The sequence below is a fragment of the Rhizophagus irregularis genome, chromosome 1 (genome assembly GCF_026210795.1).
Source record: "Rhizophagus irregularis chromosome 1, complete sequence".
In the NCBI taxonomy this organism is placed as follows: Eukaryota; Fungi; Glomeromycota; class Glomeromycetes; order Glomerales; family Glomeraceae; genus Rhizophagus; species Rhizophagus irregularis.
In genome coordinates this window covers 7,100,108-7,118,653 of record NC_089429.1, presented here as the reverse complement: position 1 = coordinate 7,118,653, position 18,546 = coordinate 7,100,108, and the positions used below count along the sequence as shown (strand labels likewise).

Genomic DNA, 18,546 nt, shown 5'->3' with positions numbered 1-18,546 from the left:
ATGTGGCCCACTTTCGAAGATTTTAAGAATTCACTAGAGAGTTGGCTCGAAAAGTATTATACTAACTATATTAAGGAATTGGAACAACGAGAATGGACCAATAATTTTTCCGTAAAACATCATGCTATGGTGGAAAGTGATGATAAGCTTAAAGAAGTTGTGTTGAAAATTCTTGATACGTTGAAAACGTTTGGTGTAATCCAGCTTTTTGCCCTCAATTTGTTGAATCATTAAATGAGGATACCTATGTCAATAATGTAATTGTTTCATTGTTTCTGCAATTCATGCTACATTATTTGATAATCCCTTTGGAGAAAATGCAATAATCACCACGTAAGTTGTCATAATATTAATATATTGATATAATAATGCTATGAATCTAAGATTGATGAATATAATTTTATTTTTTAGTTTTGAACGTCAAAGTATAGCAAGTTCAGATAGAAAGGGCGATGGACGAGGAAGACGACCAGATATAATGCTTGTAACAAATGAAAGTGACAAACTTTATGAACTTATGTATGTAGAATGTTCATGAATTTGTTGTAACAAGCAGAAGAAATGTACTAGGTTCGAGAAAGTCAAAACCTGAAAAGGGTCAATTTGGAATTGTAGGAGTGCAAGTAGCAGGACCAAAGCTATATTTGAATGTTCTGATCAGAGATGATGTTGAAGTGCATCGTTATTACAAATTGTGTGAATCTACAATTCCGATTAATTATTCAAATGATCCTTCTATTCTGGCTGAGTTTATTAAAACTTTGTTAATTTTACAAAATATTATAATTGTTAACATGTACATATTGTGTAGTACTTCCTTACGTAGAAACTTAGAAGATAGTTCAACGGTAACATCTGATTAAGTTAAAATAGATAGATTGTACATATTATTAATAAAAATTGTACTAAGATATTATGTTTACAGTATTTTTTGCAAAAAAGTGATCGGCGTGAACAATTGTTCATGCGCATGACGCAGTAATTTATTAGTAAAACTAGCTATTTTTATTCGAGTATAACCAGTAGCTCCAAGGGTCACGATCACGTTTCAGATGATCAATCAATAAATGCAAGACAATATAATAAATAAAAATTCCATATTTTATGACCATTAGCTAGTTAATTGAATAAACATAGTGAGATCAATGATAAAATAAAATATTTAGTGATCCGATAGATCCTATTTTATGGATCCAGCTCGGATATCCTAATCTGATATTTTAGGACGGATTTAATCTGTTATAAAACGGATGACGGATGGGAGATCATCTGGATTAACGGATTGTAATCCGTATAAAATTATAAACAGATCGGTATCTGGACTTTTCGCCGAAGTCCTTTTCGCCGAAGGGATATTTCGCCGAAAGGACGTTTCACCGAAATACCATTTCACCGAATTCCATTTCACCGAAGCCATTTTATCGAATGAACATTTCGCCGAAAAATTTTTTATTCCATTTGGTTATTTTATAACATAAAGAAATGTTTTCTAGAAAAATTTTTAAAATTTTTGAATTAGCTGATTTTTATTAAATTTATCTTTGTTTATAATATATTAATAGTCTTTTTTTTACTTACTTTTTTCGTGAATAAATGTTTCAGGAAAATAAAGTTATTTATTTATTTCTTAACAATTAATATCAGTTACTTGAATGTTAAAGTGATAATATCCTGAGAAAAAAAAATCTCTAAAAATAATTTAATTTTTAATTTCATTGCGCGATGAATACTTATTAAAATGTTACAGTAATCGCTACCATTGTCCATTAGGCAAAATGTCCACTCGGCGAAATGTCCATTTTGATAAAATGGCTTCGGAAAAATGGATTCGGTAAAATGGAGTTTCGTGAAATGGTATTTCGGCGAAACGTTCTTTCAGCGAAATACCCCTTCGGTGAAATCCCTTCGGAGAAATGGCTTCGGCGGAATGGGTTTCAGTGAAATGGACTTCGGCAAAAAGTCCAAATACCTTGGATACCCTTAATGACTACCTGCTAAACCATTTAAATATGTGGGTCACTATCTATAAATATGATCTTCAATAATATCCGTTCAAGCAACAGATCCACCTCTAGTAGTTCTGAGACTTTAAATTCCGCCCCAAAGAACTACTAGAATTGAAAATTAAAGAAAAACAAATTGGAGGTGGTGGATTAAACACATATTTGAATACGAGATGGACGACTGTTTATGAGATGTTAGATTCAATTTCTCGGCTGGAAATTTGTCTCAAAGTACAACTTTATTATTTTATTTTGTAATATAAAAATTGCAAAATTGCAATTTGATTTTATTTTTTGTTAAATATATTTTATTAGGTTATCAGTGAAAACTCTAATATTATTACGAGTGAGGCTGTTAAGATAATTATTAATCGGAAACGTGGATTTTTTAATTTAATGATGTTTATGATTTGACAAACATTATGATACCTATCAGAGACGCTATTCTAAGTCTTGAAAGTAATAAATCAACGCTAGCTGATTGTTACTTTTTTTCTGGCATATCTTGGTCAATCGATTAACAAGATTCCTGATGAAGATGATTTCGTCAGATTCAATTAAATCCTTCAACGAACGATTTAAAATGTATGATTTCGACGAATATCTCTTAGCGTATTATATTCATCCTGATTACAAAGGTAAAAAAATATTAACTATTATTTTTTTATAAACAATAATGTAAATAGTATTTTTTAAAAATTAACAACTAATAAACTGCGGCAAATGTAATATTTCATGACGATCACATACCAACTATCGTTTGAAGCTGATGATATAGATGAACTTTGAACTTTAAAATTTAAATTATGTTATTAATTAAAATTCTTTAAAATTGATATGAATCAGTAACATGTTATTAATAGTAACATACGTCAATTTTTCGTGTACGTTTATTATATTAATGTTTTAACGCGTGTAACCTTAAACGACAATGTAATTATTAACTACTAAATTTCATGAATATGATATCATTAACATTTAAACTTATTGTTGGCACGAAAGTTATTCACAATATATTAACCGTATCGTATTGTTGATCAACTTAATCTTGTAATAAAAAGTACAAATGATGCAGACAATAAAATAAAATTCTAAATATGTTAATAAATTTGTTTCTTTAAAAATTCTTAAATTTCATTATTATTATTTTAAGGGATCTTAATACAATTGAGACATGTCTATTAATAACATGTATCATTATTTCAAAATATTCACAAGGAAATTGGCCCCTTAATCATTATCAGATTTTTTTTAGTAAAACAAAAGAAATTCAAAAAAAGTGTGAGAAAATTACGTTTATTTGATGTTATATGCAAATTTAAATATAAATAAGATCAAAAAAAAATCTGGTTATTTCTATCAATTTTTTCTTTTCCCTTTTTTTTAAAAAAAAAATTCAATGACAAAGTTTTCTTGCCTAACACTTATACTTATCATACACGTAATATTATCCATTAATAATCAATGAAAAAATATTGATATGGATATTTATAATTAATTTATATTTTAAACTTTTAAATTTTAATATATTATTTTTAAAATCTAAAATATTTTTATCTCAGATGGAGAGATATTTTATATAAAAATAAACCTTCATAAGATCATATCAACATATTAGTTATAATAACTTTTTATAATAGTTTTAAAAAAATATTTTATAAATAATCTGGTTTAAATTTGATAATGACCAAGCAACAATCTTAAAATTTAACTCGCAGATTTTGTCGAAGTGACACCGGCCAAACTTAAAAAGAAACGGCAAAACAAGATTTGGCTCATGAAAGCATGGGCCAAACAAATTTTTCCAAGAAAAAAGTTAATACATCAGCTCAACACTCTGTCAAACAAGATTTTGTTTGAAAAAAGTCGAAATAATATGGCCAAACATAGGCAAATCCATATAAGTGTATTGCAAAACAAGATTTGGCTCATGAAAGTCAAAATAATATCATGGCCAAACAAATTTTGGCAAGAAACAAGTTAAGGCATAGGCCAAAAATAATATATAACGTAAAGTTATATATAAAATAAAATTCGATCTGAAATTTATAATATATATATAAAAAAAAGGCAGATTAAGATAATTTTATTTATAAATATTAGTAGAATTTTGGGAGAGTACGTCGATGATAATTTTATATACAATGCGGGAGAAAGTGGAGGGATAATTTTATATACAATGCGGGAGAAGTTGAAGTGGAGGATAATTTTATATACAATGCGGGAGAAGTTGAAGTGGAGGATAATTTTATATACAATGCGGGAGAAAGTGGAAGATAATTTTATATACAATGCGGGAGAAAGTGGAGGAATTTGTACCCGAAATTTTCTTACAGCAAGGTTTAGTTGGGAAAGCCTTGTAATACTTTCCTCCAACGCACCGTTTAGGGTACGGATAGGAAGGCAATTTAGGAAAAGACCAAATTTTATGTTTCGCGTAGATAATTTAAACTTTAAAATTAAACTATTTTTTAATTGATTAGCTTAACAAATACATTAATTAATTGAGTTTAAATATAGTAAAATACATTATTATTATTAGATTAAATGTTGTAGACTATTTTGCGTTAGTTAATTTATCTAAGAAATAAAAATTAATAAAGAAATAAAGAAATAAATAAATTTATTGTATATTCTTTCATTTGATTATTGAAGAAACTTTTCTATTAATAAAGCCTAAACTCACAAACAAGCATCATATATGCATCGTGATACTGGTGCATTTTGGAAATGAAAATGAAATACCTGAACGCATCAAGCTTATGATTGGGAAAGAAAACAAACAAAAAAAAATGGAACCCGCTTCGCTAACGATCCTCATCACTAGTATATAGAAAATTTCTCAAATTTAATTCATGATATGAACCAAACAGTATATATAAGATATGCTTTACTACATATACTATAATAATTTATTCGCATGATACAACATTAATAAAAAGTAATTAATTTTAAAATGCATTATCTGTTATAATATGGTTACGGTAACGTTTCGCTGAAGTCTATTTCGCTGAAGCCGTACTATACTATATACAGTATATCTGTTATAATATAATTTGTGTCGCAAAAAGCAGATCTTATTTTATTTCAAATTTTAGAATATTATGTTTTGTATTCAAATTATATTTTATATAAATAATAAATTATTTATCATAGAAATACTTTATTGTAAGAATGATAAGCTGAACAATTAATAATTTCATTTGTCATCCGTAACATGCAATTGCACCTATTAAAAACTTTTGAGATAAAAATAAAGTAATTTTAGGATAAAAATAATACAATCTTTATTTATCATTGAAAATAATTTGAAAGATTTATTTCAAAATTTTAAACACGAGTCTCTTAGTAAACTAATATGTTATTCCCGTCCCGGAAAGTTATTGTTATTCGTCAATATCGAATAATTGTTGTCATGTTGCACGTAATGCCACAATTCAACATCGACCATTATTCCAACGTTAAAGTATCTGATAAGCAACGACCAATTTATCAATCATATAAACATGACGAAACTTAAAAAGTTTATGATAAATAATACTTTTAAAAGCTTTATACTAATAAAGATTATATATCCTATTGGTTGCGAAATTTTTGCACTTTATTCAGATATTAAACAAGTCTAATGATATGAAATTCATTCTTCGATAAACTTCCAAAATTAGGAAGGCTTGTAATGTTTCATAAATAGATTATTACCGTAATCTATGAAACAAGGAGAAATAACTTAATTAGTTCGTGACCAGTCATGTTCACAGTAATATGAATCGGCGAATCTTTCTGGAAGTTTCATCTCAACAAAATAATTTTCAAATATAGGTTATAGGACTATCCATTCATATTATTTCATTCAAAACTTAGAACCAATCACAAACATTACAGTATGGATAAGTACTTTTGAACAGTTGTCCAATCGTACGTTCATCTAAATGGATGATCATCCGTATAATCAATTATACAGAATAAGAAAGTATATCTCATTTAAAGCGAATCTCTTAATATTGTTAATTTTTGAATATTGTTTCAGTTGATTTCTTATTGTAAACTTTAATGAGTTCAATTATTGGCCATATAAACTTTATTGAAACAAGGTATTTCTTTTAAATATAAATTTTATTGGTTTAAGATAATTTCTTTGCTGATTTAATGTTTCTTTCGTAAAGTTATAAATTGAGGTTCCAGAAGACCTGCTAAAATTTTATTTATTTTATCCATCCGGTTGTGCTTCAAAAGACAAAAGCACTTTTAATATTTAGATTATGTTAATCAATAATCCCTATAAAAAAAGTCATTCCGTTTTTTATATTCCATCTTTTTTTTTCGTAAAAGGCTCATATTTCCGGAATTAATAACCTTATATCACGGAATTTATCGTATTATTTATATTTTCCGTGAATGGATCCGCGAAAGGCTCATTTTTGCGGAGTTTTCACAGAAATAACGGATAAAATTTTTTATAGGGAATATCTACTCTCATTAATTAAATACACTCATTATTTATTATCATAATCTAATAATGAAAGGTTGTTGCTTTATAATAATTTCATTCCATGTTAAACTTTTAATAAATCTTATTACTTATCATTTGCGTTTGCCTTTTTGTGCCGGATTATAGATGAGACCGGACTTCCCTCCAACTATGAACCCTAAGAAACACTCCTGGACTATTCAGGCAATAGTTCCAAGTGATTATGTTTTGAAGATAACACCCCTTCAAATTTCGTTTTATTATTATTAATGTTTAACAATTAAGTTAAATTGTTTTTTAATTAAGATTTATAGTTCTAAAAAAAATGAAAGTATAATTACTACAGTAGTCCCATAAAATTGTAATTAGGTTTGTAATTATGAATTATGATAATAATTAAGGAAAATAAACAGTATATTCTGCTATATACACGAATTATGATTAATTATGTTTTTCTACTAATCTCATGACTTTCAAATTAAATGCACATATTAATTATTCAATTACAAAAGTTTATATATATTGAATGCTCTTCTAATGTTTTATTCTTAAAAGTTAGTGCGATCAATTATCATGATTTGTGACGTAGCTGCCTAAATCAATCACGCACCCCAACTTAAATGGTATCATTTATTTAATCTAATGAATGAATTAAAATACTTGAAATATCCGTTATTTTTGTAACAACTTCGTAATATATCGTAAATTTAGATCACGTGAAGGTGGCACAGCTGCTATTATGACGTGTCATTGTTCTGCGCCTTTACTTTGTATTTGTTACCGAATTAATAAATTATACTATCGATAACAGGTGATGAATAAAGGATATATGAAGGATCAGATGATAGAATTATATAAAAACGTATAAATAGAATATCTATACTAATATAGAATAACTTGTAATAAACCCTGATTCTTGACTTGATTGATGAAAAGATTTTATAAAAATGGGAATAAAAAAAAAATTTTTTTTCCCACCGGAGGTCCTTTTTTTAGGTTTAAACCATTTTTTTTTATCATTATTAATGTTATTATTTTAAAGAATTAGGATAATTTATTTTTAATTTTCTATAAACGAATTTTATTGTATGTAAATATTTCAATTTCAACATTCTGCACAGAATCACGACTCAAAATTGGGTATTCCTTTAATGAATAAGATTTGAGACTAACGGATGTATATACCCGAACTCCGACTTTTCAATATGTTATATTAAAAAATTTCACTTTAGGTTTAGTCGAATATAAGAATCTTTTCTTTTTCTTTTTTCTTTTTTCTTTTTCCCTTTATCTTTTTAATTTGAATTATCTTTTAACTATTCTAATATCTTCATTTTTTCATTTTTTAGATATTAAATATTATTAACAATATTAATAGCATAATAAAAACAGGTCTAAAACCGATTTGGAATATACATAATAGCGATATGCATAAAAAAGTAGGTTGTTTTAAAAATGTATAGAATTATGTAAAAAGGGTTAGCCGCGTCAACTGCGTCAACGTACATTTTCTCCTGCAGGAGATAAGTAAGACAAAAAATATTTTCACACGGAACATAGCCATTATACATCAATGTGACAAATTTGAATACTTTTTTATACTGTATATCATATTAAATATTTAGTGATGCCGATCTTACTGCTGGTTATTACATTAAGGGTTTGATCCACAATAACACCATATGATAGCATATAGTAATACAAGATATTTATCGTGATGCAGCTCAATGTGTTGAATAGAATCCATATATCCTCTTTGTCTTTTAGCTGTTTTATCTTTTTTGAGGCATTTTCTGTTTGAATAATACAAATAAGTATATATTTAAGAGAGAGATAACATATATAATGATATTATAGTAAAATACGTTTACAGTAAATTATTTTAATATTATGAAGACCTATATTCGGTAAAGTAAAGTATACTTACAGAGTTACGGTGTAACCTCATGAAGAAATATGACATTTCTTAATTGGCATAGTTCTTTTTTACGCCATTAATTAATTTAATTATATAAGCGATTTCTTAATCTTTTTACTTTCGTTGGCGTCTTAATCTTCATTTACGTAAAATTATGTAAGTTTTTTCAACAAGTTTAAACAACTTCTCTTGTTTGTAATGCACAAAATAAAAGCGCGTTAAAGTTTTTAATTCATACTGTTAAAATGATTTTAAATCAAAAAAAAAACATCGAAAAAAAATCAGTAACCAGAACGGAAATTCTTTTGTGTAGATCAATCATCAAAAAAAAATTTAAAGTTTAATCAAATGATTTGATCATATGGTTCAATATGCATATATTGATGTTTTTTCATGATGTTTTTTTCATTGATGAGGCTTACGAATGCATTTGAACTAAGCTCAATGGGATTTAGCCATTAATTTACAAATCACATTTTCACACGAAAATTATGTATGACAATCAATCCACTGCATTATAAAATCGTTCATTTTTGCCCAAGCTACCAGAAAAAAAAAAAATCCTTTACCCTCCTAAATAAAATTTTATAAAAATACCTATTTTACTGTTATTAAGCACTCCCGAAAAGAGTGCTTAATAACAATGAAATATGGATATTTGTTATTATTATTATATTCTTATCCATCATGGAGATTAAGAAGACCAAGTGTTGGCCGTGAAAGAAGATCGATTAAAGTTAGAACAAATTGTTGATAATATTATACATTATGATGTATCGAGATTACACCCAGACTCCTCTGGGATTAAATATGAAGATATTTGCCTATAAAAGGATCAATTCTCCTCTGGAAATTGGAAATAGATCCATAAAGATTTTGGTTTTCTTTAGTCTATTCTTTAATGTGGCGAGAAATTGGTGTTTAGTAATAGAGAGAGAATGGTACTGCCTTGGAGGCGCGAGACCAGTTCGATGGTACGTAAAAATAATTATTTTTCGTTAAAAATGTGCCAATATTGAAATAAACAAAGCGAAATGTTACTATGTATTTTACGATTTAACTTCAAAAAAAAAATATTATTGTTTTTATTTTTCTTGGCTTTTGAAATTACAAAAAAGTTTATTAATTATATTCAATAAAATTTGGTGCAACTAGAAAACAAACTCGTGACGAGTGGTCGTTCACCACAAGAATTTAAAAAGAGTTGAGCATATAGTGATGGCAGAACAGTTTTTACAAGCAAGAAGTAGCATGACCAACAATTGCCGAACGGTAAATTTTTTCTTTATTTTCCTTTCTTTCTTTTTAATAAAATTGAATCTCATAATGGATTATAATCATTCATGATTAAAATAAAAAAAGAGTTGGACACATCGTGACGGCTGAATTAATTCAATTTTTTACAAGATGTCCCCATGACCAACAATTGCCAAACGAGTAAGTTTTTTTATTATTTTCCTTTCTTTCTTTTTAATAAAAAATGAATCTCCTAATGGATTATAATCATTTATGTAATAAGCAATAATGGCGCTAGGCATTATCAGGTTTCTACCGCACATGTTACTGTAGTAGATCATTCTTTACCCCGGAAGGAGCACGTCATATTACTGGCGGCCCGTATTGCCAAAGGAAATTTTGGCTATTTGTATTAGGTACGATATGGTCAGTCAATGGATTACACTCAGTTGGAAGATTAGAAAGTTAATGATTCATTTTTTTTATTTCTAAAGAAAATAAAGAAAAAGTTTTTGGAGGACAATATACGCCAGAGGAGTTCCCTTTACAAACCAAAGGTGCTGAAATCGGGCAAGGATATTATCAATCTGCGCGTCCTACGAAAGGAAACAACTCTGTCGATTCAGCTCCGGTTCTGGAATGATGATTAAACTCAACAGTTCGGAGTTAGAGTATCAAATGAAATCTGTGGTAGGTTCATTGCTATATAGAAATAAATAATTCTTTGATTATAATTTTATCTTTCAATAACGCGAACTTAATCTTACAGGTGGATGCCGGAGTTCTATTCATTACCTCCCCTCGTCAAGTTGTATTCATTCAATGAAAATTTTATTTATTTTGATTTTATGGATAGAGACGGAGAAGGTATCTTTAGTAGGTTTATGGATAGATGATTACTTTAAAGTTTATTGTTTAAAGAATAAAAAGAATAAAAAGGAAACCAATTCTCCTCTAGAAATAGATCCATGAAGAGATTTTGGTGTTCAATCAACTGCAGCTACTAATAATGCGCTCTTAAGAGAAACTAGTACATGGAATGGTAATAATTTAAAACGATATAAACACATTTTTTATGAATCATTCAAGTTTCTAATTAATATTATTATAATCATAGAATATTCCAAATAAAAATCCTCCCATTTTACATGCAAAAATAATATAGAGGAATCATTAAAACAAGCCTGGTTGAAGGCTGGTAATAGTGCCAAGTAAGGGCTAACCACAACTAATTTCTTTGTATTCTTCCAAACACAGGTCAACCATTATACGCTTTATAACAAAAGTGTGGTCAGGCCTTCATTATAAAAAAATTATTAATATAATATGAAAATCTGGTATAATTCAGAAAAATTTTGTATATTGTGATAAATTGTATAATACTTATATTATCCCTTAAACTGTTTGCAGCCAAATTTGCCTGCAATTTTGTTTTTTAATTAAAGACACTTTTAAATATCTTAAAATATTTTATTACATAAACCAATATTTTTATAATAAATTCTAAGTATTTTCTGAAAAAAAGCAATTTGATTAATGATTTTTTAAAAGTAAATGATCGACAAATTATAACTAAATTTTTCAAATTGAAATATCTTTTTATCCAATAACCCTAGAAATATAAAATTACCACTATTTGATGCGTCTTAATGAGAAGAATCTGATAGAAATAAAATTGTCCTACTACAAATATTATGTAACAGGATAATTTATAAAATCTAAAAATTTATAAATTAATATAACTTTTTATCTATCAATTTTAGAGTTATGATTTTATTACCATTAAATGCGCCTTAATAAGAGGAATCTAACAAATATAATTTCATTTTTCTATGATCACTAGATCTTAAGATATTTTAAAAATTCAAAAATTTTTAAAATTAATTTTAACTTCTACAGTTTAAGGGATAGATACACAAATATCTTTATTATATTAAATAAAAATTCGTTATTAAACAAAAATTTGTTACAATAAGAGTTATTTTATATATATTTTATATACACTGGTCATAAACTTATTTTATAAAATTGGTACAACACTGAAGGTTCACTATATATTAAGAAATTTGTTAAATCAAAATTCGTTATAAAGCAAGTGGACTATATAAAGTATCAGCCTTTTATTTTATTTGTTTATTTCACAATTGATTATTTAATTCAAAAAAAAAAAATTGTCAAATATTTAATTTATAAAAAATTTTTAAAATTCTAATATAACAGTTTATTAAAAGATTATTAGATAATTATAAATTAAAAGTGCCAATTATATTAAAAATCTTAGTACTTTTTATTATTAGCGTTAGTTGTTAAAAAAATTGAGATTAAATTTTCTTTATTATATTAATTATAATTTGATACTAGGGATTGGAATCGATTATCATTATTAGAATCAATTTTAGAATCGATTAATCATTAATTAATTGTTAATCAAAATTATACTACTGCCGGTCACGTGACTATCAAAATTATTAAGATTGACATAAAAATTTCCTTTTTGGGAATTTTGTACAATATAACTTGAATTTCATTGGACAACAAAATTTTCTTTTTTGGATTTTTGTTAATGTTACGTGATAACAACTTAACTTCTTATTAATGGACTACTCCAAAATGTCACAAAATGGCCGGCATTAAGAAATTAAGAAATTAACTATATGACAAATAATGTGTGACAAATAGGGTTTGTTAACCGAAATAAAACTAATACTTGTAGATTACGCAGTGGAAATCTTATTAACGCTACTATGCCACAATAAGTAAATTTGATTTTTATTCGATAATCGATTTAAAATCGATTCTTATCGATTTTTGATAAATTCAATTATTGTAAAATCGATTCCAATCCCTACCTGATACTAACTTTTAATTTTAGTAAAAAAAGTTAAATTATAATAATTATAGTGAAAATTCTAATATAACAGTTTATTAAAAGATTAGATCAATTTTCTTTAAATAATAATATTTATATAATAAATAAATAATAATAATGCATGTAAGTGGTTTTAAATTATTAATGAAAAAAACTTCAATTAATAATAATCAAAAAATTTTTTTTTATAGATCCAATTTATATAATTTATGATTCTATTTATTAATAAATCAAAAATTCTTTTTTTTTGTATATATAAGGGAAGTGACACATATTACATCATATTCATTTTACTATGAATTTTACCCCCTCCCCCCCTTGTCAGATTTAATAACCAATTAAATTTAATTATACAATTTATATAAATAGAATAAGTGTAACATCAGATTTTAATTATTTCCTTCCCCCCTCTAATAATTACATCATATGTGTCACTTCCCTAAGCCAATACCAGAATTAATTTTAACACTAGTCAGAGAATATACTAAATATCTGATATTACTATATAAATGCTAGCAATAAAGATATAATATATAATTATTTTTAGAAAATTGTAAGGTTGCAATTATTATAATATTGTATATATATAAAACACTTTTGTTATAATTATCATAGTAAAGTATTATAATTATTATATAGTATTATAATTACTACTAGTTTTGTAATTATTATATAATATTGTAATTATTGCTAATTATATAAATATATATTATAATATATCAATCATTTTTTTTTGTAATAATATTTGTTTAATAAAACTTATTTTTGTAATTTTTATTTTTCAAAAAAGGAAATTTTTAAAAAATTTTAAGTGTTGTAATATTACAATAGAACTTGAAAAAATTATATATAAAGATTACTGAAAAAAATTCAGAAATTATATAAATGCGAACTATTTTATAATTGGTTAATAATTGACTATTTATTTATATGTTTTCGCTCTAAAAATAGAAAGAAAAGATCTTCACTCAAATTTTCTTATTCTTGCGAACCAATATGTAACTTTTATTATTAATTATTTTTATAGTAATCTTTTTAAAAATTAATTATAAATTTAAATCAAAAAAACTGGTGACCTTTATTATTAATTTTTTCAGTTCTATTACAATACTTTAAATTTAAAAATAGTAATAGGTTGCAACTCTTACTATTACAACATAAAATAGTAATTATCAATTATATACTACATCTTTAGCTGGTAATATTAAAAAAAAGGTTGCAGATAGTTTGCCACTTGGAGAATAAAATTGTATAACAAATATACTGAAATAGCATTGGATTTTCTGGAACATTATACATAAGATATTTAACCATTTTATAATTAATATTTATTATAATAGTAATAGAAATTAATTGTAGTTTATTATTTATATTATATAGTATAATTTAAAATAACTTTTTGAATTTCTCTTATCTTCAAAATTTTATAAGTAAAAATGATATTATTAAAGTTTTTGAACTACAATTAAACCAAATTAAAAGAAACCATTTGTTTGAAAATCAAACATATTAAATTGTATTAAAAAATTACTTATCAGAAATAATTTTAATTATAATCTGTTATTTTATATAAAAAGATATCAATTGTACTATTTATTTCAATATCAGAAGAAATAAATGAACTGGATGGCAAAGTGCAATATTAACAGATTTGCATAATCTTGATTTTATTATTGCAAGTGTACATATTATTTCTAGAAAATAAAACAATACTAGCAAGTAATTTAAATATTAATTGCTAGTCCACATGTGAATGATATACTAATTGAAACCCTGATTTTACTTAATAATCTAAAAATAAATACTTTGTATACTATATTCAGAATATGTGATTTAAAGCGTGATGCAGATTATTTTAATAAAGCATCAAAATTTATTTTTGCGGAGTTATTAACTTAAAAACTGAAACTGAAAAATTTGAAAAAATCGCAAAAAAATGTAGTTTTTGCAGAGTTTAAAATCATTATATCAAATATAAAAAAAATTTGTATTTTTTCAATTAATTTTTTTTAAAAAATATATTAATACATATGTAAAGTATGTAAATGTAAAATTTGAGGTTTTTAGCTGATACTTTTATAAAGCAAAAAAAAAGTAGTGCAAATTTATTCAAAATATTGCTAAATTTTGACTAATTGGCAATATTTAGGAATTTTTTGTAAAATTTTAAATTTTATAGTATTAATATTAAATACTTGAATAAAAAAATATAATCTCAAAGTTTTTTCAACAAAAATTTAAGTAATTTGGTTAAAAATTGATTGACTTATCTATGAAGGAAATGCACATTTCATATGTAATTTTGACTTGTTTAATTTATAAATGGATTTTAAAATTTTGAGTTTTATAAGAATCATATTAAACATTTGAATAAAAAAATTAAATCTCAAAGTTCATTCAATAAAAATTTCAAATGATTTGGTTAAAAATTAATCAACTTATCTATAGGGAAACACAGATTTTAAATTTGCGATAATTTTTCTATTTATCTCATGCAAATCGGTAATTAATAGTTATATGAATTAAGTACAACCAGCAACTTCACCAGATAAAAAATTAAAGGTAGAAATATAACCAGCAACTACATCAGATAAAAAATCAAATAAAGAGATATAATTAGCAACTTCACCAGATAAAGAATTAAATGCAAAAATACAACTAGCAACTTCACCAGACAAAAAATCATGTGTGAAAATACAACAAGAAACTTCGGCAACTCCATCAGATAAGAATCAGATGCAAAAAAATCACCCAGCAACTCCACCAGATAAAAAATCAAAGGTAGAAATATGACCAGCAACTACATCAGATAAAAAATCAAATAAAGAGATATAATTAGCAACTTCATCAGATAAAGATTAAATGTAAAAATACAATCAGCAACTTCACCAGACAAAAAATAACATATGAAAATACAACAAGCAACCCTACCAGATAAAGAATCACGTGAAAATACAACTAGCAACTCCATCATATAAGAATCAAATGCAAAAAAATCACCCAGCAACTCCACCAGAATAAAAATCACATGTGAAAATATAACAAGCAAACCCACCAGATAAAAAATCGCGTGTGAAAATACAACCAGCAATTCCACCAGATAAAAAATCAAAGGTAGAAATATGACCAGCAACTACATCAGATAAAAAATCAAATAAAGAGATATAATTAGCAACTTCACCAGATAAAGAATTAAATGCAAAAATACAACCAGCAACTTCACCAGACAAAAAATCATGTGTGAAAATACAACAAGAAATTCCAGCAACTCCATCAGATAAGAATCAGATACAAAAAAATCACCCAGCAACTCCAACAGAATAAAAATCACATGTGAAATATAATAAGCAAACCAACCCACCAGATAAAAAATCGCATGTGAAAATACAACCAGTAACTCCACCAGATAAAAAATCAAAGGTAGAAATATGACCAGCAACTACATCAGATAAAAAATCAAATAAAGAGATATAATTAGCAACTTCACCAGATAAAGATTAAATGTAAAAATACAACCAGCAACTTCACCAGACAAAAAATAACATATGAAAATACAACAAGCAACCCCACCAGATAAAGAATCACGTGAAAATACAACTAGCAACTCCATCAGATAAGAATCAAATGCAAAAAAATCACCCAGCAACTCCACCAGAATAAAAATCATGTGTGAAAATATAACAAGCAAACCCACCAGATAAAAAATCGCGTGTGAAAATACAACCAGCAATTCCACCAGATAAAAAATCAAAGGTAGAAATATGACCAGCAACTACATCAGATAAAAAATCAAATGAAGAGATATAATTAGCAGCTCCACCAGATAAAAAATCATGTATGAAAATACGACCAGCAACCCACCAGATAAAAATCATGTGTGAAAATACAACCAGCAATTCCATCAGATAAAAAATCACACATGAAAATACAACCAGCAACTCCAAATAAAATAAACAAAATCAAATGTAAAAAGTACAACCAGAAATTCTTACCAACTAATGGAAACCCAATCTACATCTTCACCAGATGAAAAGTCTAATGTAAAAATATAACCAAACACAATTGGCAATTCCATCAGACAATAAAAGCACAATTAACTCATAAAATGTAAAACATGATCAGAAGAATATCTACCAGTTAATGGAAATACAACTATCTGAATTAGGTTGCAATACCATAATAATGCTATAATGTAATATGATGTAGTGTAAGGTTGTTTGAAATTAATGCCAAAAGGTGAAACTCTGTACACTAATCGACGGAATGAAGGGTTACCAAGTAAATTATGATTTTAACGGATTTTTAACCTGAATGGCAACTGATCGATCTGCTCGATCTGTGACCAGTTCTTGGCGCAGATCAGGTTTAAATCATGACTTTCAGATTAGGTTATCGGTGTTGTGACTGAAATTGAAATCTAGCTGATCTTTAAATATGAAATGTTCGATTTTATTTTAATTGATCATCAAATTTTAATTTCATATATCAGATCAATTTCAGTCATAACATATACACATCATATCAATAAAGTATCTATCTACAAATTAACTCTAATCTAGTATCGAATAATTTTCTACATATTGAGAACTCCTAAACATTATTAATCTATGATATGTCGAAATATCTAAAGAAAACCAAATGTCATCTAGATTTCCTCCAACTTCCAAATAATGACCTATCCACCTATCACGTATATCTTTACTAAACCGTTCTTTAGCACATTTACATCACCTCATATTGTGGTACCCCTGCGTTTCATTTGTTTAGTTATGCCATGGCTAATTTCCCATTTGTTTACTTCTTCACAACTTGGTAACCAGATAAATTTTTTAGCGAATTCTTTAATAGTATGTTTAACAAATTCCCTAATATCTCTTTGAATAATTTATCCTTAAATCCACAAAATAAGCGTTTATTGACAAGACCTTTTATCGCTTTATGAAATACTCTTCCATTAAAAATCATCATTGATTTGTCGTTCATAATTTCAAATAATTCTAAAGTATATATTCAAAGATCTATTTTAATATCTTTTTTTTCCAATGTGTCTCAAATGCTTCATTTATAATTTGGTTAACCGTGGTGTAATTACACCTAACACATCCGTTGTACGTGTTTTTTTTGCATACGGGTGGAAAATTTAAAGTTTTTTTCATGCATTTATTATTGAAAGTTAACAATGATTTCAGTTATAACAAAATTTCATGAATTTTCATTCAATTATTACAATCAAAGATTCATTAAAAGGTAATAAATTAAATCTACACGTTAATAATATATGATAACTTAAAAAATAAATTTATTAAATTTATTAATATTTTATTTAAAAATATATTATCTATCCATGTGACTATATCTTACTATTCTTTATAGTCACACTTAGTAAATGATGTGATTATAAAGGGTCGACTGTTAACATCTTTTTCACAAATATCTTATGATTTAACTATATACTGCGCCTAGACTAAATAATCTTTACAATTGCCTATTAAAACTGAACTTTCTGTATATGTAAATGCAAATTAATATTTTTGTATTTTTCTTTAAAAAGATATTTTTTTATTAATAGTGTCTATTATTTTGTAAACTATCAATGGCTAATTTAGAATATGTCGCGCTACATTGATACATTTTGTACGAAATAAATTTTTATTCCACGAATCTTTCTGATAAAACCAATAATTTCGATAATCCTATGAGTAAATTAAACTTTATATCCTTATTTAAATATCACTACGGAATCTAAAATCTTTTTAGGAAAAAAATTTTATTTCTAATACTCTCGAAAAACTTTGATTAATAAAAAAGAGTTTAATCTAAATTAATCGATATAACCAGTTTTCGCGCTGAAATTAAATTTTAATGTACTGTGAACTAGTTTGAAATTAATATTGTTCATATTATTTGTAGTGTTTCTCATGAATGAGTCATAAATTGTGCATAATATCAATACCTATGGTTAATCTTGGTAATTTTGGGCAATTAAGTCGACCTTAAAAGTATTTGTTGCTGTAATTAAAACTCAATAATAGAACGTACTAATGATAGATGA

At 26.0% G+C, this 18,546-nt stretch overlaps 3 protein-coding genes across 3 annotated transcripts; 2 read left to right on the top strand and 1 right to left on the bottom strand.

Moving 5' to 3' along the window:
- On the top strand, window positions 1-538 carry OCT59_001428 (uncharacterized protein; the record flags this gene model as incomplete). The annotated part of the gene is made up of 2 exons (XM_066139558.1): window positions 1-188; window positions 412-538. 2 exons carry the CDS (start codon window positions 1-3, stop codon window positions 536-538), a joined length of 315 nt encoding a protein of 104 aa, XP_065988954.1.
- A 9,266-nt stretch (window positions 539-9,804) lies between these two features.
- Window positions 9,805-10,268, top strand: OCT59_001427 (uncharacterized protein; the record flags this gene model as incomplete). Its single annotated transcript, XM_066139557.1, has 4 exons — window positions 9,805-9,826; window positions 9,909-9,933; window positions 10,019-10,041; window positions 10,120-10,268. The coding sequence occupies 4 exons, from the start codon at window positions 9,805-9,807 to the stop codon at window positions 10,266-10,268; spliced, it is 219 nt and encodes a 72-aa protein (XP_065988953.1).
- Window positions 10,269-14,592: 4,324 nt separating this feature from the next.
- OCT59_001426 (uncharacterized protein) lies at window positions 14,593-16,369 on the bottom strand (the record flags this gene model as incomplete). Its single annotated transcript, XM_066139556.1, has 4 exons — window positions 14,593-15,294; window positions 15,426-15,627; window positions 15,856-15,933; window positions 16,189-16,369. 3 exons carry the CDS (start codon window positions 16,367-16,369, stop codon window positions 15,491-15,493), a joined length of 396 nt encoding a protein of 131 aa, XP_065988952.1. The 3' UTR covers window positions 14,593-15,294; window positions 15,426-15,490.
- Window positions 16,370-18,546: the final 2,177 nt, after the last annotated feature.